Raw genomic sequence first — 18,602 nt, forward strand, 5'->3', positions numbered from 1 at the left:
AATTACATAGAGAAAGGAGCTGTTTTAAGACAAATCCATATCCTAGGATCCGTGCTTTGGCCAGATCAGCATTTGTATGGTGTGAATGTGTGATGTCCTTGTATTGCTGAGTGAGTGAGTTAGTCGGGGTGTGTGTGTGTTTGGGAAAGGGACCACAGAAAGAAACTACATGTCTGTAAACGAGGGGTGCAACTTGTCACCCAAAAAATGAGGACCTTTTTCATTCTTTATTTTAGTGTTGAGCTTCTATCTGTGGTTCATTAAATGGAAATTCCTGCTCAGAGATTGTTCCATTATTATGTCATATTTCCAAAACACTTCATACCACTTGTGCAGTTGGGCTTGCTGCTCCCTACACATGTTAAACAGTTCTTCTCATCTTTTTTCTTTGTTTTTTCCCCCTTTCATTTTCCAGAAGAAGCTTGATCACCTTTTTCTTTTCTTTTTTTTTTTACTGGTTTTAACCACTGCAGCCCTGGTTTCAAGTTACTCCAGTGGACTGCACACATCACCATGTTATTTACTATACCCAACTGTACATTTTAATAAAGATCATTTCAAGGCCACTGTTTGTGTCTGTCTCCACAGTTTAGAGCAATAGGTCTCCTTATGATGGACTCCAAGAACAAATCTACCTTTCCTGATACACAAAAATCTGTTGCACATATCACACATGGTGATCAGTGTTTATACATTCATAGTTTTTAGTAACATTTGTGGGTTGCATAAAAGGCTGAAGTGGATTAAAAAATGTGTGCATGTAACAAAGTGTGTAAGTGTTGGTGTTTGTTAGTTAATCAGTGTCCACCAACCAATGTGAATTACTACATTTACAGTCCCTTGGAACAGTCTGCTGATAAATGTCCTGCTCAAGGGCACAAGAGGTGATAGAGGAAATTTCTAGTTCACGGTTTGAACCTAGGACGTTCGGGTTGGCAGGCTGCTATTCTACAACCACTACATTTGGTGCAAGAATCTCTATAAGAGAGTGTGCATGCTGTTTTGTGTGTTTTCATTCTCTTTAAAGATGGGAAAAAAGAACGAGCTGTGTTTTCAGAGCTGCAGCCAAGATCAATATCATTTAGGTCCAGAATCAGACCCCTCAAAACCAAGACCGCCGAAGTGAAACCTCTGAAACCAAAAAAAATTGGTCTTAACTGACATATCTCCACGACAAAGCTCTGCAGCAAAAACTATCACAGGTTCGTTCCTTCAAACCCTACAGATATGAAATAGAGTGACTACATTACTGTAATGAAACATCTTTGGACTTAAAAAAGCAGCTCATTCAAGAACAAAAGGCAAAACCCTACAAAGTAGATCAAAATGTACTGGTCCAGACAAAAAATCTCAAAACCAGATGATCAAGACTCCAGCTCTGATTTCTGTGAATGTGTAAGTCTGTTTTTGTGTGAGGAATTGAATGCAGTTATCACAGGATTTTGATTCCATACAGTATAGAGCGGGAGTTGGCACATGCCCAGTGAGTCATTTGATGGCATATATTCCAGTTCCGTAGACTTCAACAAAACAATTATATAAATATTCGGTTACCAAGGTCATAGGGAAGAGTGAGGGATGAGAATGAAGCTTGCATGGTAAGCCAGGTTATGGAGAACTGGGAAAGAAGAAAAAAATCAATAGCACTTTTTTCGTGATGGGAGATCACTCCAGACCAAAGGTGCTGGTCTCCTCCACAGCAGTGAGCATCTTCTCGTAAAGCATGGAGAAGGAGGGGTAGGGAGGGAGATCCAGGCGATTAAAGCAGGTGTGAGCCCTACACAAACATATAATGACAATGTAGCATTAGCTGATTGATAATCAGTGTAGGTTAACATATAAAAGTTACTGTAATATCCTTGTGTGAGACACTAGACATAAAAAAGCTCAGAAATACCGTGGGAGGGAGGTCACTTTGCCCCATTTCTCCACACAGAATCGACGTGGGCCGTTGCTGCCCCGCAGAGAGGCAAACCCCTCATAGGGAATGCTGGAAGTGCCTGTAACAAACTGGAAAAAAGCAAAGCACATGCTGACTTGGCTAATTTCACTGATCTTACTGAGTCAGTAAATTCTTTCATAAGAGAACCTCTTAAGAGAAGTCTCTTATGCTCACCAAGGCTGCATTTATTTAGTAAAAACAGTAATATTAGTGCAATTTTATTTTAATATTTTTTAAAATGTCATTTATTCCTGTGATGGCAAAGCTGAATTTTCAGCAGCCATTACTCCAGTCTTCAGTGTCACAATGTCCTTTAGAAATCATTCTAATATGTTGATCGGGTGCTCAAGAAAAATATCTTATTATCAATGCTGAAAACAATTTCTGTGTAATATTTTTGTGAAAACGGTGATAATTTTTTGAGGATTATTTGCTTAGTAGAAATTTCAAAAGAACAACATTAATCTTTTAAAACATTATAGATGTCATTACTGTCACTTTTGGTAAGCTGAATGCATTCTTGCTAATCAAAAGTATTAATTTCTTTAAAAACTTTAAAGGTAGTATACCCATTCTGTTTGTGAGATCTGAGTGTACCTGAAGGAGTCGTAGTCTCTGTTCGTTGTTGAAACGCTCCACTGCAGCCCAGAACCATCGAATCACTATGTGGTTATCATGGTAACCTTCAAAGACAGGGATAAAGTCACATTATGATATCCTGCTGTAATATATACATTATAATATCCTTGTGTAAAACAACACCAGAATCTCTTCCAGTAAAATACCTCCTCTGTATTCTGTATTGCTTCTCCAATCGGCTAGGTCGATCTCCGCTGTCCCAGCAATGACCAGCTCCAGCTCTCGGGCATCAAACACGGAGACAAGTCGGACGTCCACCACCTACGCAGTCGCATGGTCTCAGATCAACCAGAGTTAAATCATGAGTCATTAACATTCACAGACTCAGAAGACATCATACCTCATAGAATCCTCTCACGAGACTCTCTGTCTGCTGGGCCACACCTCTCTCAATCCGCCACTTCACCATGCGCTCAATGTACTCTTTCTTGTTCTTGTCTGACACAGGGATGCCAGACCCACCCGGCTTCAGCTCACGCTCTGTAATCTGACATAAAGAAACCTCCAGTTCACTCTCATATTATATAATTTCACAATAACCTAGGCTAACTAAAATAGATTTAACATTTTTGAAGAAACTCGTACCGACCAGTACAAAATTCAGCATTTTCAAGCTGGTTGTTATAACTTTCTAAAAGCTAATTCCATTGTTAAAGTGTTCTGATTGGTTCTTAGAGTGTTGCTAGGGTGCTGCTAATGTGGTTTTAGGCTGTTGTCTGAGTTGTGGCTAGGATGTTTGCATATTTTCTTTTCAATGCAAATCTATAGGAATTGTTTATTGTTTTTTACTAACTGCCTGGCAAAAACTACAATAGTTTTTCTATACATTACGTTTTTGTCTATTAAAAGTATGCTTTAATGGTTTTTAAAAGATTTGTTTTTGCCGTTTTGCCTTTATTACGATAGGACAGTATAGAGTAGATAGGAAGCGGAGTGGAGGGGGGGGGGGGCAAAGGTCCTCAAGCTGGGATTCGAATTCGGGACGCCCATAATGCAACGGCATTATATGACGGCGCACTGCCACTAGGCTATTGGCGACAACTTGTTTTATTGTTTTACAGTAACTGAAATAAAGCTGAAACAAATTAAAATATAAATAGTGGATGAAAAAATTAAAACTTAAAAACTGAAACAAAAAACTAAAGCAAAATAGACAATAAAATGACAAAAGCACATAAAATTGGAAAAAAACCTTTGAAATTTAAAATGAAAACTGAAAATATATAAAAAATGTATATTAATATTAATTACACAATAATAATTTAAAATATGAATACATACTATAATAATCTACAAATAATACTAAAACAACACTTTTGCGGATATGTTACTCTTGTGTGGGGTTTAGGGCTTTTCTAGATGTAAATGTAGAATAGTGCTCAAATATTTACCATCAAATATTGAGAGATCAGCTAAATCCCAGATTAGTCCTCTAAATATACTGATGCCATCAGCCAACACATACAAACATAAGCTTTTAGTACCTGTCCAAACACCTCCTCATTGACAGTAAAGGTGAGGTCTAGCATATCTTCAATGTCATTGTCCTTCATCCACTGGAGACTCTGATGGAACTCTTCATCCAAAAACTCTAGATCACTCAAATCGCATGGACTGCAGAGAGATATATATTACATATTAAGTGACAGAATTACACAGATTTTACGTCCTCATGTGCTCAAAGTGAAGACTCACATGCGAAGAAGGCCTTTGTAGAAGGGTCGGGTGAAGAATGCATCCAACAGGTACTGATGAATTAGAGCAAGGCCCAGGATGCGTCCGCTGAACCGGAACCTAAAGAAGGCAAGATTATTCTAAAAAAAAGACCCTTTGGACATTTGTTGTAAATTCAATTCAATTCATCCATCCATTGATCGATTACCATTCATGATGGTTGTCCACAAAGGCTGACATGGGGCTGATCTGCACAGTGTAAGTGTCATTAGCTGAGTATTCAAATAGTCCATAGTATGGGTTAAAGAGCTCACGGGAAACCAGGAAGAAGAACTCTCTGGATGGACCACTATAGTCTAGCCTGAAGAAAAACAGATGCTATATTTAATGCACTGACAATTTCCAATCAATCCACAAATATATGTAATAATACTGTAATGTGGTTTAGGTTACAAAATGTAAAATGAACTAAAGGGGCATCCTCATTTAAATTATAGGTACATGAGTCAGCTTTGACATCTGTATGAGATAAACACCTGTTGTAACGTAGAAACGTCACTTAAATGATCTCAATAATACCAACCCTTCTTCTCCAACAAAGCTGACGTAAAGCCTGCTTCTCTGGAGGTCTTTGCGAGAATAACACATGATCTGGTTGAAAGCGTCCTCCAGCAGGTGGTCTCTTCTAATTATTAACCTAGAAAGGCAAGTAAAACCACATCAGGACACAATAAACCTGAGAATCAAGAGAAGGACAGATGAATTTAAGCATATCAAAGTGGCTCCATATTTGGTGCCGACAGTTTACCTTGATGCACCATTTGGTTTGGTCTAAAGATCTAGAACAAAGTCTGGTTGAAGAAACAACCAGTTATTAGTTATTATTGTTTACAATGCTAATTTCTTGGTAACTAAAGTTGAAAAAAATGGACATTTATCGATATATTTTACTTAATTCAACTATAAGACTCCATTAGACAGAATTTCAGTTCTTTCAACCAACCACCGAGCTGGTGGACATCAGATGCTCGTTGTTGATGGAGAATTATCAAATGTTTTTGAAGATGGAACTCACTTCACTTTTCCCGGCCCCTGCCCGTAGCCCTTGGTTTCCATTTTGCGGTAAAAGCTTCTTAGTTTGGCCTCAAAATCCCGCTTGTAGGGTGCAGGGGCTCGAGCATTGGCTCGTGGAGTTCCTGTGAGCAAGAGAAGATGTGAACAGCTGGAATGAAAAGTGGATTGAAACCTACCTTAGCAATCAATCCATAACAATTATATCACAATCAGAATAACTGTTTTAAACACATGCATGATCAGGTAAACATACAGATTAGTCCACAGGGTCTTCCACGTTCGTTATTTAGTCTCATTATTTAGTCTTGTAATGGAGGATACAAGGCAGGAAAAAGGGGGGAAACAGGGAATTATTTGTTAAAATGTGAGTCCGGGTAATGTGACGTCTCACCAGGGGAGCTCTGTGGGGAGGCATGACAGTAGCTGGAGAGCAGTAAGGCATTGGGCGGCACATAAGACATCACTTCCTCTTCAAACAGGCTGCAAGGAGAGAGGGCCAGGTAACAGGTGTGTGTATTCTAACCTGAGCTAGGTGTACAAAGTCAGGCCATCATAAAATATGTACACAACTTTTTTTTTATATACCGTGTACACTACCATTCAAAAGTTTTGGATTGATTTAAGTTTTAAAGATTTTTTTTTTTTTTTTTTAAAGAAACACCTTATGCTCATCAAGCCTGCATTTATTAGATCAAAAATACAATACCAATAGTAATATTGTGAAATATTATTACAATTTATAATAACTATTTACTATTTTAATATATTTCAAAAATGTAATTTATTCCTGCAATGGCAAATCTGAATTTTCTCCAGTCTTCAGTGTCATATGATCCTTCAGAAATAATTCAGATATGCTGATCTGCTACTCATGGAACATTTTTTTTTATTATTATCATGGTTTATTAGCAAAGTAGTTGTGCTGCTTAAAATTGTGGAAACTGTTATACATTTGATCAGGATTCTTTGATGAAAACAATGTTTAAAAACAGCAATTATTTAAAATAGAAATCCTAATTACTTATATTTACTATAAACTCAACTCTTTCTTTTGACTCAATTTCTTGAGTAAAAGTATTTCCTTCAAAAAATCTTACTGACCCCAAACATTTGAACGGTAGTGCACAGTTCATACACATTCAACTAATGCATGCGTATCTCAAGCAAAGGGAAACAGACAGGCATATGGTTAGCTGTAATTAATATGATGCAAATACCGTGCACACTAACCTGAGCAACATAACTAGGTCTGCATCACTGGACAGACGGGCCAATCCAGTTGGCCCCTCATTGCGGATGAACTGCACCTTCTCTCTAAACCAAAAATAAACATGAAACATTTTAGCATTTAGCCCAATCTCTTAAATGTACAGTACAAAATTCTGCACTCTGTCGACATCTGTTGTTAAAACACAAAACTGTAGGAAAATGTACCTAAGGGAGTGGTTTCTCACGAGCTCCGGCTGTCTTTCTTGCAGAATCTCAAAAATGTTGGGTTGTCTCAGAAAGGCGACAATCTTCTCATTATAAGCTGTAAAAACATAGATGTGCAATGTGTTATGATATGTCAGTGTGTTCACACTTTGTAAACATATGATTGCACACTCACCTACAGGCACCAAGTCCTGATACTGACTGTTTCTTGATGACCGGCCCTGGACAGGAGGACTCGGAGAGCGAGAGTCATCTGCTACCTGAAACATGAGAGAAGGCTTCACGATTTCAGTGTATATTCCTAATGACCAGTGTTGGGGAAAGTTACTTTTAAAAGTAATGCATTACAATGTTGAGTTACTCTCTAAAAAAGTAACTAATGCGTTACATTACTTTTGCGTTACTTTTTAAATCTGGGCATGGTTTGCTTGCTTGTTTTTAGTATAAAAAAGTTATTTTACAAATGTAAAAGCCCTTTTCACAACAAAAGTGAAATAAATAAAGGAAATGCAAATTCATGTCTGTACAGTAGAGGGCGCAGCTCAAACTAATTGCATGAAGAATATGACGCAGGAGAAGAAAGTTCAACACTATTCAGCAATAACAAAAATGAAACACAAATGTGTCATTTTTGCTTATTATGGTTGAATTGGATCATCGAAGGTCAGTAGCAAAGACCTTGGTTAATAAAATGAGATTAAATACATAAATGATATTTGTCTTATTTAATATATTTAATTATTGCAGGTTTGTATAATATTCTGAGTTTGCATTTGACTCTTTTTATTTATTTTGAATACTGAATCTGTTTTTGTACAGGTAAGTAAATACATGTTCATATTTAGGCTAGATAGAACTACAGTAAGCATCATGTTCACACAGCGCACACAACGCCTTTGCACTTACTTCCGATTTCTCTAAACATGGCAACTTATTTCAAAAAGTAACTCAGATATTTCCTTCTAAATTAAAAAAAGTAATGTGTTACTTTACAAGTTATTTAAAAAAGTAATCTGATTATGTAACTCGCGCTACTTGAAATGCGTTACCCCCAACACCCCATTAAAGTTTTTTGAGATGCAAGCAATTCATTCAGTATTATATTTAGAGAAACTAGGAAACTAGACAGCACATTTAAAATAAAAACCCGTCCAGGTGCAATGAGATTTCACTTTAAGCAGGGATACCCACAATTGACAAAAGGACAAAATGTTCTTTTGTTTAGCACTTTATTTAACTCTAACTTTCAAAAACTTATGGCAGTGAATGTGTAAAACTAAAAGCTGTACTGTATACAGAACAAGAGTTCTCACGTCTCCTGCACTGTGGCTGCGCTGGCGGGACAGGTGCTGTCGGTGCGCCAGCAGGCCGCTGGACCGGGAGTTCTGTAAGGGTAGCCGTGGGTCAATAAATGCTGTGGCACGACAGTTATGATCCACAAAGAAGGGCTGTGATGCATAAGCACATAGACAGAGAGTGTGAGCAAAGAACCATCTGTGAAACATCAGCAGAATATACAGAACGGACAGGACGATTAGAATAAATAAGACAAGCATCTGTTCATTGTTCCTGTCAGAGACACTAATTAAGGCATTAGGAAGACCACCAGATGGGCCTGCATGAACATCCTAAACTCAGCTTTCAGTTTCTGTCTGTATACAGTTTGTCCCATCAGACCACTCATATGCAGGTCTAGAGGCCCCTAAGAACAAGTGCACAGTTCCCAAGGGAGAAAAAATACAAACACACACCTTCCCAGTGTGGTCGTGCTTCATCTCCCAGCCCCGTGGCAGCTCCAGCTGCTTGTTGGAGAACAGATTGAGGAAGTTGACAAGGTCCCGGTTGTGCTGGTACCGTTCGAAGTGTTGGACGTCCCGTCGAACTTTACTGATCATGTGCTTCAGACACGTGTTACTTGTGAACATGCGATAGGCACTCTAAAGTGAAACGAAGAAAACAAATCAGAAAAATATTGTACAGCTCTTTTAATACTTCATTCTGATTGGCCAGTCGAATCACTGAGGAATTAAATATTTTGTTATAATGGCCTGATATGGATAGTTGACAGTTATCTGTGGCAATATGCCACTGCTATAAGTCTCTTTTATTCTACATTTTCTCTCATATCAGCGCAAGTTAAACAGCAAATTAGCACCATTTTGCAACAACAGTTAGTTACCAAATGCAGGACAAATGACCTGAGAGGACTTGAATATAAAATGTAAACATGAAATCTTTGTTAGATGGCTAGAAGCTCAGGAGTCTCCATTTAAAGCAATAAGACAAAACAGAGCTCAGAAAAACAATGCAAGAGACACAAAGACCTGAATGAGAAAAAAAAATTGAAATAGACGAAAACATTTTACCGTCAAACCGTTTGTACTGTTTTATTTATTTATTTATTTATTGTTTGTATATGACATGCAGAAAAAAAAGATAGTGTGGCCACAAATTAAGAATTTGCTCCCATAACTTGTTAATTTGTGGCGTTCTCTTATTTTTCCTTAAAGTGTTATGTGTGGCACGCTATAGCTGTTTAATAATGTCAGTTATATATTATCAATGACTTAGTTTAAGGTGTGTGTGTCTCGGAGTGCTTTAGCTCACAGGATTAGAATGTAGAACAGAGAAGAAGTCTGGACTGGAGAGGAACTTTGCACCAGGAGACTGAAGCAGCAAAGCCAGACGAGAACGTGAGTTGGCTTGACCCATTAAGCCGTCCCTTCGGTATTCTACAAGAGAACAGACACATCAGCAAGCACAGACTGAACAAAATCCACTTACTCTACCCAGACTATGCCATTTTACATTTATCTCAGCATAGTGATCATTTACTTTCCCAAACACCATCATCTGAAGTTTTCTCTTTGATTGACAGCTTACCACCGATGGGGTGGGGCAGCAGTTCTGTCTCTTCAGGAGGAGGATCATCCACTCTTTGTTCCTCAGACCTTTCACTGGTCATTGTTCTATGAATACTCTGATACCTGCCAGAGAGACAATACAGAAATCACACTTTCAGAAATGTATTACCTTACTTTGTACAATCAAACTCCAAGTATCATTTTTTCATTCCATTCATCTTGTCACAAAAATTTATTTTCAGGGTTTTAGCTATTTATTTCTTAAGTGGACAAAAAGTTCAAAGAATTTATCGCTTGTGGTAATAACAATTAAACTTCCATTTTTGGTTTAATGAGTTCAATTTTTTGCAGTGTGCAAGTGTTTTTACAATCAAATTCAAGTCTTAACAGTTTAACAAACTTGAATCTGATGTAAAATCCAAGCTGGGAAATCTTTCGCTTCACATGGCCTTCTCATGAAATTTCAGGATTCCTATTGAAATTACTGCATTTTGCCCACAAAAGTTTGCTTACAAAGGTGAACGTGACCACATCTTTGCTGCACAGCTAGCAATTTTTGGTTTCAAGAACTTCATAAGAAGATTAATGTATGGTAAGCCTTTAAAGAATGTTCTTAGAATGTTTAAATTGATTCACAAATACATTAAGCGAATATTCAGTTTGCTGGGTGTCCTCTCAGTATTAAGTTAAATTTTCAGCTTTGTAATATGACGTGAAAAATATAAGTTAATTATCTAACCTGCGGTTGAGTTGCTCCATCTGCAGTATGGAGCTGGAACGGGTCAGACCCTGAGGAGCAGGTGGGCCAGTGGGTCTCTGCCATGTGGTGGTGCGGTTCACATGATCCACAAAGAAGATGCGGCCATGACTGTCAATACGAGCCTCCCAGTCTGAGGAAAGCACGGTGGGAAATGAGAATGAGGAGTAGAGTGTGATGCTACGTGATTTGTCAAGCCAAAATGACATTCAGAAATTTGACAAAAGTGTATTTACAAACAAACAAATAAACACATAAGCAACATATTTACACACACATACAGAAACACATACACACACTCACTGGGAGGTAAGGGCTCGTCCACACGCTGGTATCGGTGGATGTCTTGTCTTACAGACTGCAGAGAACGAACACGTTGATCGCCGTTGGTCTGAGGGACACCTGCAATATTTTACATACAGCATCAGGATGCATTCTAAACTCATATTTGACTCCTTTTCCATCTTAAAATGAATTGTGAAGCAAAGGACAGCCCAATGATTCTGAGAATACCTAATTCTGATTCTGTCTCAGTAATGAAGGTCTCAGAATCAACAGATTCTCCATCTACTGATGGCATTAACTCCTCCTCTTCTTCATCCTCCTGTGACACACCAGTCGTCGCCTCCAGGCTCCACCTTCTGGACATTGTGTCCTCAGTCACATCTTCACATTCCTCTTCCTCGTTGGCTGATGGTTCTGGTTTTGGGGCGTCCCTCTCTAGCTCATTGTTTGGAACGGTTTCTTCAGCAACCTCATAAGTTGTGGGTGGGTCATCTGAAAGATCTTCTCCCCCTGGATCAATGGCTGCCTCTGCCCCCTGTTCTGCCTCCTATAAAGATCAAGTTCAGTGAGAATGATTACCTTCCGCTCTCTTTGTATTTACTGGCATCAAACATTTCAGGTTAAGTTCAAAGGCCAGAAGAACCAACACAATCATATGACATTTATTATTTTGCTCTACCTATTAATTCAATCAAAAGTACATTCAAATCTTGTTCATACATTTCAGTATCTATTCATAATATACTTTTTAATGTATGAATTTTGATATTTTAGGGCATATATTTAGAAAATGAAAGGGTGATTAAACTGTCATTGTATCATACTGAAGAATAAATATTCATTAAAAGAATGACATTTTTGAAAAGCAAACCAATATGCAGATAATTTGATTGTTTTATGACAACGCAAGTGGAGCAACTGCTAAGTAAACCGTTCTGAGTGGTAATTATTAGATATATTTTAAAATATTTAGATATATTTTGAAATACATTCATTCAAGGTGTATGAAACATAGGTAAAAAATGTGTTACTTCATGGTTACACCACATGAAGGTTTCAATGTAAGCCATTCAACTGACACTTATTTTGAACATAGTATAAAAGTGTTTCAAAACCATTTGAAATCAACATGAACTCAAGGAGCTAAGAACTTGGCACATGTGATTTAAACCAGTGTTATTTTAGTATTATTTTTACACTATTATAGTATTTATTAATATTTTAAATTAGCCTTTATATATATGTTCAGCTTTCATTTTAATTTTGTTTAGGTTTTAGTAATTTTGTTATGTAGTGAAATCTAATAGTTTTTGTTTTTATGTTTATATTAATATGTTTATTTAGATTTTAGTATTAGTCATTTAAGTACTTAAACTTATTTTTATTTCCAAAACATTTCTAATTTTTGTGGAATTTTTTTTAAGTTTTCATATATGTTTTATAATTAATTTTTTTTAATGTTTGAATGATTTTTATTAGTTTTAGTTAATTACAACACTGTTTTAAACTAGATTTGTAAAAGGCCTGGACACTTTTAAAAGATTGTGAACACTCTTAAATGTCATTGACCCACTTAAATTAAAAAGTCTTCTTTCAGTAAACCTGCAACTGACCTGAGAAGCAGACATAAGGCCCGGGCAGCAGTCAGATGCCATTGAAGAGATATCAACTTCAGTTGCCAGCTCCTCACTGGGTGCCAGCCCCTCATCCTCTTCCTCTACCTCTGCTTCCTCCTCCTCTTCCTCTTGCCTCTCTATCAGACTGGCGGTTTCAACCTCAGGGGCCACTGAACTCGGCACGACCTCTGGCTCAGGAGCCACCTCTGTTCCTATATTCAGAGTCTCTATTTCAGACTCCAGGCCAGCCTCTTCTGGAGGTTCCTCTACACTTCTTTCAAACACAGGTTCTGTAATTGGTGGATTTGGGGGGGTGTTCTGAGTCCTTGAAGCACCATTAAATGTTGGCAGAGTAGCCTCTGTAGCAGTGGACCTTTCCTCATCTTCATCTGAGTCAATATGCAACATAGCGCTGAGGCGCGTATGTGTGGGAAAGCTGGATCGTAGTTTAGGAGAAGCTGCCCCAAAAGGCCTATCTCCCGGGCCCTTAGGTGCATCAATGGCATCAAGCTGCTCACTGAAAGAAACCTGAAGCGGATCAGGTGAAGAAGGGGCTTCATCGTCCAGGGTGGTACCATACATCTCTGTGTCTGGGGAGGGAATGCTGCTCCCTTCCCCATTTCTATGGGAACCCAGGGAGCCGGTGGGGGAAGGGCCTGCTGATGGGACAGTGAGAGGATGGGGCAACTCTTCATCATCTGAAGGGGTTCCAGGAGCTCCATTGAGGGCTGCTGCCCCCAGAATCGTCTCAGGGGAAATGTCTATGAGAAGTGGGTAAAATTCATTCAAAACCATTGAAAATTAACAGCTTAGTCAGCGTAAATGTGCATGTGATCTTACCATCTTGACCCATAGATGTGACATCCACTTTAAAGTGCATTTGACCACTCACATGATCAGTGGGCAAACGACGACATAGAGAGAAGCTCAGTGATTGGTTCCTGATGTCATATAAACACACATATTTATTAACACACACAAAGTACTGTTGTAAAGTTTGAAGTTGGTAAAAATGTTTTAATATTCTTGAAAAAAAGTCTCTTATGCTTATGCTGCTTAATATTTTTGTGTTTTTTCTTTTCTTTTCTCGAGATTCTTTGATGAATAGAAAGTTCAAAAGAACAGCAAAATAGAAATATTTCTTAACATTATACAAATGTCTTTACTGTCACCCGTAATCAATTCATTCATTCACACATTCCTAAATTCCTTTTATTTAAAAAGCACTTTACAACTGCACCTGCAGACCAAAGTGCTTTACAATCAACATACATCTACATACAATACATAAAATACAAACAATCCAAATAAAAACACAGATAGCTAAGGTCAAGAAATATATTTTTTTTACCCCAGCTTTCAAAACATTTATGAGTGTAATCTCTCTAATCTCAGATGGTAGGCTATTCCAAAGCCTTGGACCTGCAACAACAAAGGCCTGATCTCCTTTCAGCTTTAAAGGAGTCCGTGGGACAGTAAGAAACAACTTATTTGATGATCTTAAAGACCTCAATGATTGACGGAAAGTAATAAGATCAGACACATAAGCAGGGGCCATTCCATGTACTGCCTTGAACACATACAGAACCTTATATTTTATCTTGAAGCCCACTGGTAGCCTTCTGAGAGAGGCCAAATAGGAGACATGTGTTGACTTTTCTTAGCACTCACAAGCAGCCTAGCAGCTGCATTCTGAACTAGTTGAAGACATGAAATAATGGTCTGACAGGACCCCACATACAAAACATTACAATAGTCCAGATGAGACAATATAAAGGCATTAATAACCTTTTCTAAATCTTTCATCGACAAAATAGATTTTAATCGAGCAAGAGAACTAATCTGGAAAAAAACTCTTAACCACAGCATTAACCTGCATGTCTAATTTCAAGTCTGGATCAAACACAACTCCTAAGTTCCTTATTTGGTCATGACAGTAGGCTGACCAAGAACCTAAATAAGTGGCAATGTCTGAGCATCCTCTGGAGAGGCCAAAATCATAATGTTTTACTTTGGTTTAACTGAACCAAATTGTGAGCCATCCAGCTCTTCACCTCTTCCAGACACGCCAAGAGTAAATTTGAGGCACAATTCTCTCCAGGTTTCAAAGGGAGATAAATTTGTGTATCATCGGCATACAAATGGTAAGGCATGCTGTATTTCTTAAAAATCGAGCCCAAAGGCAGCATGTACAAGAAGAACAATACAGGGCCAATTATAGAACCCTGAAGAACCCCACAGGTAATAGAAGCTGTAGATGAAACAAAGTCACCATACTTCACTGAGAATAGTCTATTCGCAAGATAAGACTTGAACCACTTTAAAACCATCCCACAGATTCCAACTATATGTGATAAACGATTTAGGAGAATTCCATGATCTATTGTGTCAAAGGCTGCACTCAAGTCTAATAGAATCAGAGCTGCACAATTACCTGAATCTCTGATTATAAGAAGATCATTTACAACTCTTAAAAGTGCAGACTCTGTGCTGTGACCCATCCTAAAACCTAACTGAAACTTGTCTAAGACTTCATTCTTCTCTAAAAAAAGACATTAACTGTGAACAAATAATTTTTTCTAAAATCTTTGAGATGCACAATAATTTTGAGATAGGCCGATAATTCTTCAAATCTAGTAGATCTAAGTTAGGCTTTTTAAGAATCGGCTGAACAACCGCTTACTTAAGGCCCAATGGAACAACCCTATTATAAAGGCTGTAATTAATAATGGAAGTAATACTTGGCCCAACGACATCACATATCTCCTTAAGAAGACTTAAAGGAACCACATAAAAACCACCAGAAGTCTGTTTTAAACTAATAATAATGTACTTCAGTTGTGCCAATGATACCTGCTCAAATAGGTCAAAACTCCTGACACAAGTCGACGTCACCACAGGCTCAACATCCTTTTCAACATCCAATCATCCAATTCATCCTTTTCAACATCCAATTCAATGCATCCTTCCTGGATAAAAATTCAGCGCTGCCATCACAGAAATAAATTACATTTTAAAATAAAATAGAAAAAAGACATTTTAAATTGTAATAATCTCACATTATTACTATTTTACTGCATTTTTAAACAAATACATGCAGTCTTGCTGAACATAAGAGATTTTTTTCAAAAATATTTTAAAATCTATCCCAAACTTTCATACAGTAGTAAATTACTGATCAGTTATATTGTGACTAATAGCAGTGTTTATGTTCAGAAACGTTAGTTTACATAAATGACACATTATAGTGTGGTGATGATCAGATGAGATGCTGCCATGATGCTCACCCTGATGCGTGTCTCTCCAGCAGCATCTGCACCGGAATGTTCAGTTGACCCAGAAAGCGCTTAATAATTGGTCGACTTTTAGCAAACTTGTCTTTAACCTCAATCACTAAGACGTCTGTCATAAGAGCCACAAAAGTGTGTTTCTAGATGGAAAAACAAAGAGAGAATTGAAAAGAAAAAAAATAAAACATCTGGATCTCATCTTATTTGCCAGTGAACGTGTCTGTATTTTCATGCCCCGCATTAGAGAGTTTGTTTCTCTTTGTGTGTGTGTGTGTGTGTGTCACCTCTCCATGCCACATAGGATTAGTAGTGTTAGTTGTAATGCCAGATCGTCTCTCTTGGCCATGATGAGAAAATGTCGGAAAGCAGCTTCTCTTGCCAGGATGAATGCTCATCTTCAAATAAGGGTCTGGGTTAAAAAACATCCCCTTCTTCAGCCCCATAGCCCGTATATCTAAAAAAAACAACAGTCCAATTAGCAATAAAAACAGCTTGAATAAATCTGCCAGTAGGAGAACAGCATTATAAGTCACTAACAGTTATTTGAAGAGTATAAATCATCATTTGATCATTACCTTCTGTCTCTTACACAAAGAAAACGTACCTGATAGGGTAAAGCTGACCAATTTTCGGCTGCTGTCTGAAGCTTGCTGTCCTTCACCTTGACCATCAACCTAGACGATAGACTGATATGAGTGACAACATACACCTGGCTTTCATATGTAATAAACACAGACTTATAATGATAAATAATAAGTATTTTAAGCAGGAAAGAAGTTGCCACATCTATATGACTGAGTTCCCTATATCCATCCAGCGACATGATAAATGGCCTGCACGTATGGGAAATGCGAAATGTCCGACCTCCAAACACATGTGAGGATGCAGTCAAACAGCCATTTAGCACTTAGCACCTCATGTACTGTATAACCTTTACCAATCATAGTCTGGCCTGTAGCGAACAAGACAGCTAGCTACAGAACAGTATTTATAAATCTTACTGACCCCAAACTTTTGAACTTTGAGTGCAACTCATGCTGTTTTCAGCAGACAAAAATAGCTCATAAAAACACTGGCTATATATACGTACATCCAGTGTTTTTGTGAGCTATAATCATATCAAAAGAATAATGTCTGCATACGCACACACACACACACATACTGACACACTCAAACTGACCGAGGCTCTGGGGTTCTTGACTGTGATGCAGGGAGTTGTGGCTCTCAGTGCACCGCTTACTCCATGATAGTACTTAAAACAGATCCTTGTCTCAGCTAGAAGAGAGAACCAGAAAAGTGCAAGCATAACAAATCTGCCCATCATATTTGTAGAGTCAGCATGGTATTTTGTACCAAAAATAACATTGCACTTCTTTTTTATAACCTTAAGCACTGCTAACATGTTCAGTATTTCAAGCTGAATTCTGGGCACCAAGAATGTAAAATAAGCGAATGCACTTTCAAAAAAACTTCTGTCTAACCTCCTAGTACATTCAATATTTTATAACATCAAGGTGGAGGTCAGCTGTTGGCTGCGGTGTCACTCACCTTCAAGGAAGTACGGCCCTGCCTCCAGTCTCCAGACAATCTGACCACACTGTGTACCGTTAACACCACGGTTCTTGCAGTCCCACATATTTGATGGACAGGTCTCATCTATTTATCAGTAAATAAATAAAATAAATAATTGCATCTGTATTTGTGTGTGCATGTTTCTAGCAGCTGATATTAAATCCATTCTGGATATGCCACCTGTCTATTTATTTTTATGTGGCGAATTGGTGGTACAGAGAGCACAATAAACCCAATTAACAAAACAGCACCCCATAATGATGACAAATTTCACTAGCAATACAGATCCTACAGTGGCTGTGTAAATTACATTACACAGCATTAGTCATCCACTAATGAACAAATGTAGGGCAGATTACACTGAAGCCATTACTGAATGTCTGCTTAGTTGCCGAAACTTAGAGCCCCTTAGGGATAAGACCCCTATGCAAGTAAAGTTTTGCTGGCCTTCAGTTCAATGGTTAGTGGCTTTGTGCCCAGATGTATCACTTTGCTCTGGTCTCATATTTTTACATGACAGTGAGGATTTGTGATCTTAGAGTTTAAGGAGGAGGACTGAAGGGCACAGGCTGAATGGATCTGTCTCCCATCATCTAGTAAACATGTCTAACAGCATGTATGGTAGAGCCTTGCTACTTTTCATTTAAATTCTACTTGTATGATATTGCATCTCTCTGTTGTAGCTGTACTTTTGTGAGCAATTTTGAAACTTTGTATGGCACAACTTCTTATGTAATTGCCTCCTCCTAGTGGTTTTTGAGTGGCCTTATTTATTAGACATGACGTAATTCATTTAAATTCATACAATATGACTAGATCAAATCTATTGAAAATCAGGTGTATAAACTCAATAAGCCCAATTCTTACCTATGTGGTACATGCCAATCCAGTCTGTAGCATCCACCTCTTCCTTGATATCCCATGTGATGACCAAGTTCTGGCCCCGGCCCAGTGTGAACTCTAAAGTAGAAGCTGTGAGTGAGGATCGCCCTTGAGAACTGACCAGGTCCGTATCGCTGTTGGCTCTGAGAAGTCCAACTCCAGCCTGCTCGCCTCCACCACGCTCAGCTAAGCTCCGAAGATTCTCTGGGCTGAGCGTGTGCCGCACATTTGGGCTCCGTCTACGGCCTGCAGACTCCCGTGTGGCCAGGTGATCCCGCCCCTGAGGCGCCATGCCTGACGCCGGGCCGGAGCGGGGCCTGGACGGGAGAACTGCTGTGGCGAGAGAGGGGCGAATGGTGGCAACCGTGTGGGAGCACGTCTATGGACTGGGTGAGTTTGAGGAAAAAGCCAGAACGATGGAGAACCCTGACCTGAATCCTGGATCAGACCTGGGCTGACCTGTAATTGTCAGGACATACAGGTGAAGGACCAGACAGGCCTGTCGTCTGCTAGAGCACTTGGCTGTGGTAATGGCTATTGACCTTAACGATTCGAGAATAAGGTATTTAATTA

At 38.5% G+C, this 18,602-nt stretch overlaps 1 protein-coding gene across 1 annotated transcript; it reads right to left on the reverse strand.

Annotated features, from left to right (window-relative positions):
• Nucleotides 1-411: 411 nt before the first annotated feature.
• Nucleotides 412-18,321, reverse strand: LOC306875906 (E3 ubiquitin-protein ligase HECW2-like; the record flags this gene model as incomplete). The annotated part of the gene is made up of 29 exons (XM_079426707.1): nt 412-1,777; nt 1,898-2,010; nt 2,540-2,625; nt 2,728-2,842; nt 2,922-3,068; nt 4,066-4,195; nt 4,277-4,375; nt 4,464-4,616; nt 4,839-4,952; nt 5,331-5,451; nt 5,721-5,809; nt 6,560-6,643; nt 6,764-6,860; nt 6,939-7,023; nt 8,077-8,211; nt 8,515-8,700; nt 9,371-9,495; nt 9,647-9,750; nt 10,367-10,517; nt 10,688-10,786; nt 10,898-11,216; nt 12,283-13,046; nt 13,126-13,226; nt 15,573-15,715; nt 15,860-16,029; nt 16,180-16,249; nt 16,756-16,850; nt 17,124-17,231; nt 18,015-18,321. 29 exons carry the CDS (start codon nt 18,319-18,321, stop codon nt 1,666-1,668), a joined length of 4,422 nt encoding a protein of 1,473 aa, XP_079282833.1. The 3' UTR covers nt 412-1,665.
• Between the last annotated feature and the right edge of the window lie 281 nt (nt 18,322-18,602).

This window comes from Barbus barbus (assembly GCF_936440315.1).
Source record: "Barbus barbus genome assembly, chromosome: 10".
NCBI classification, from domain to species: Eukaryota; Metazoa; Chordata; class Actinopteri; order Cypriniformes; family Cyprinidae; genus Barbus; species Barbus barbus.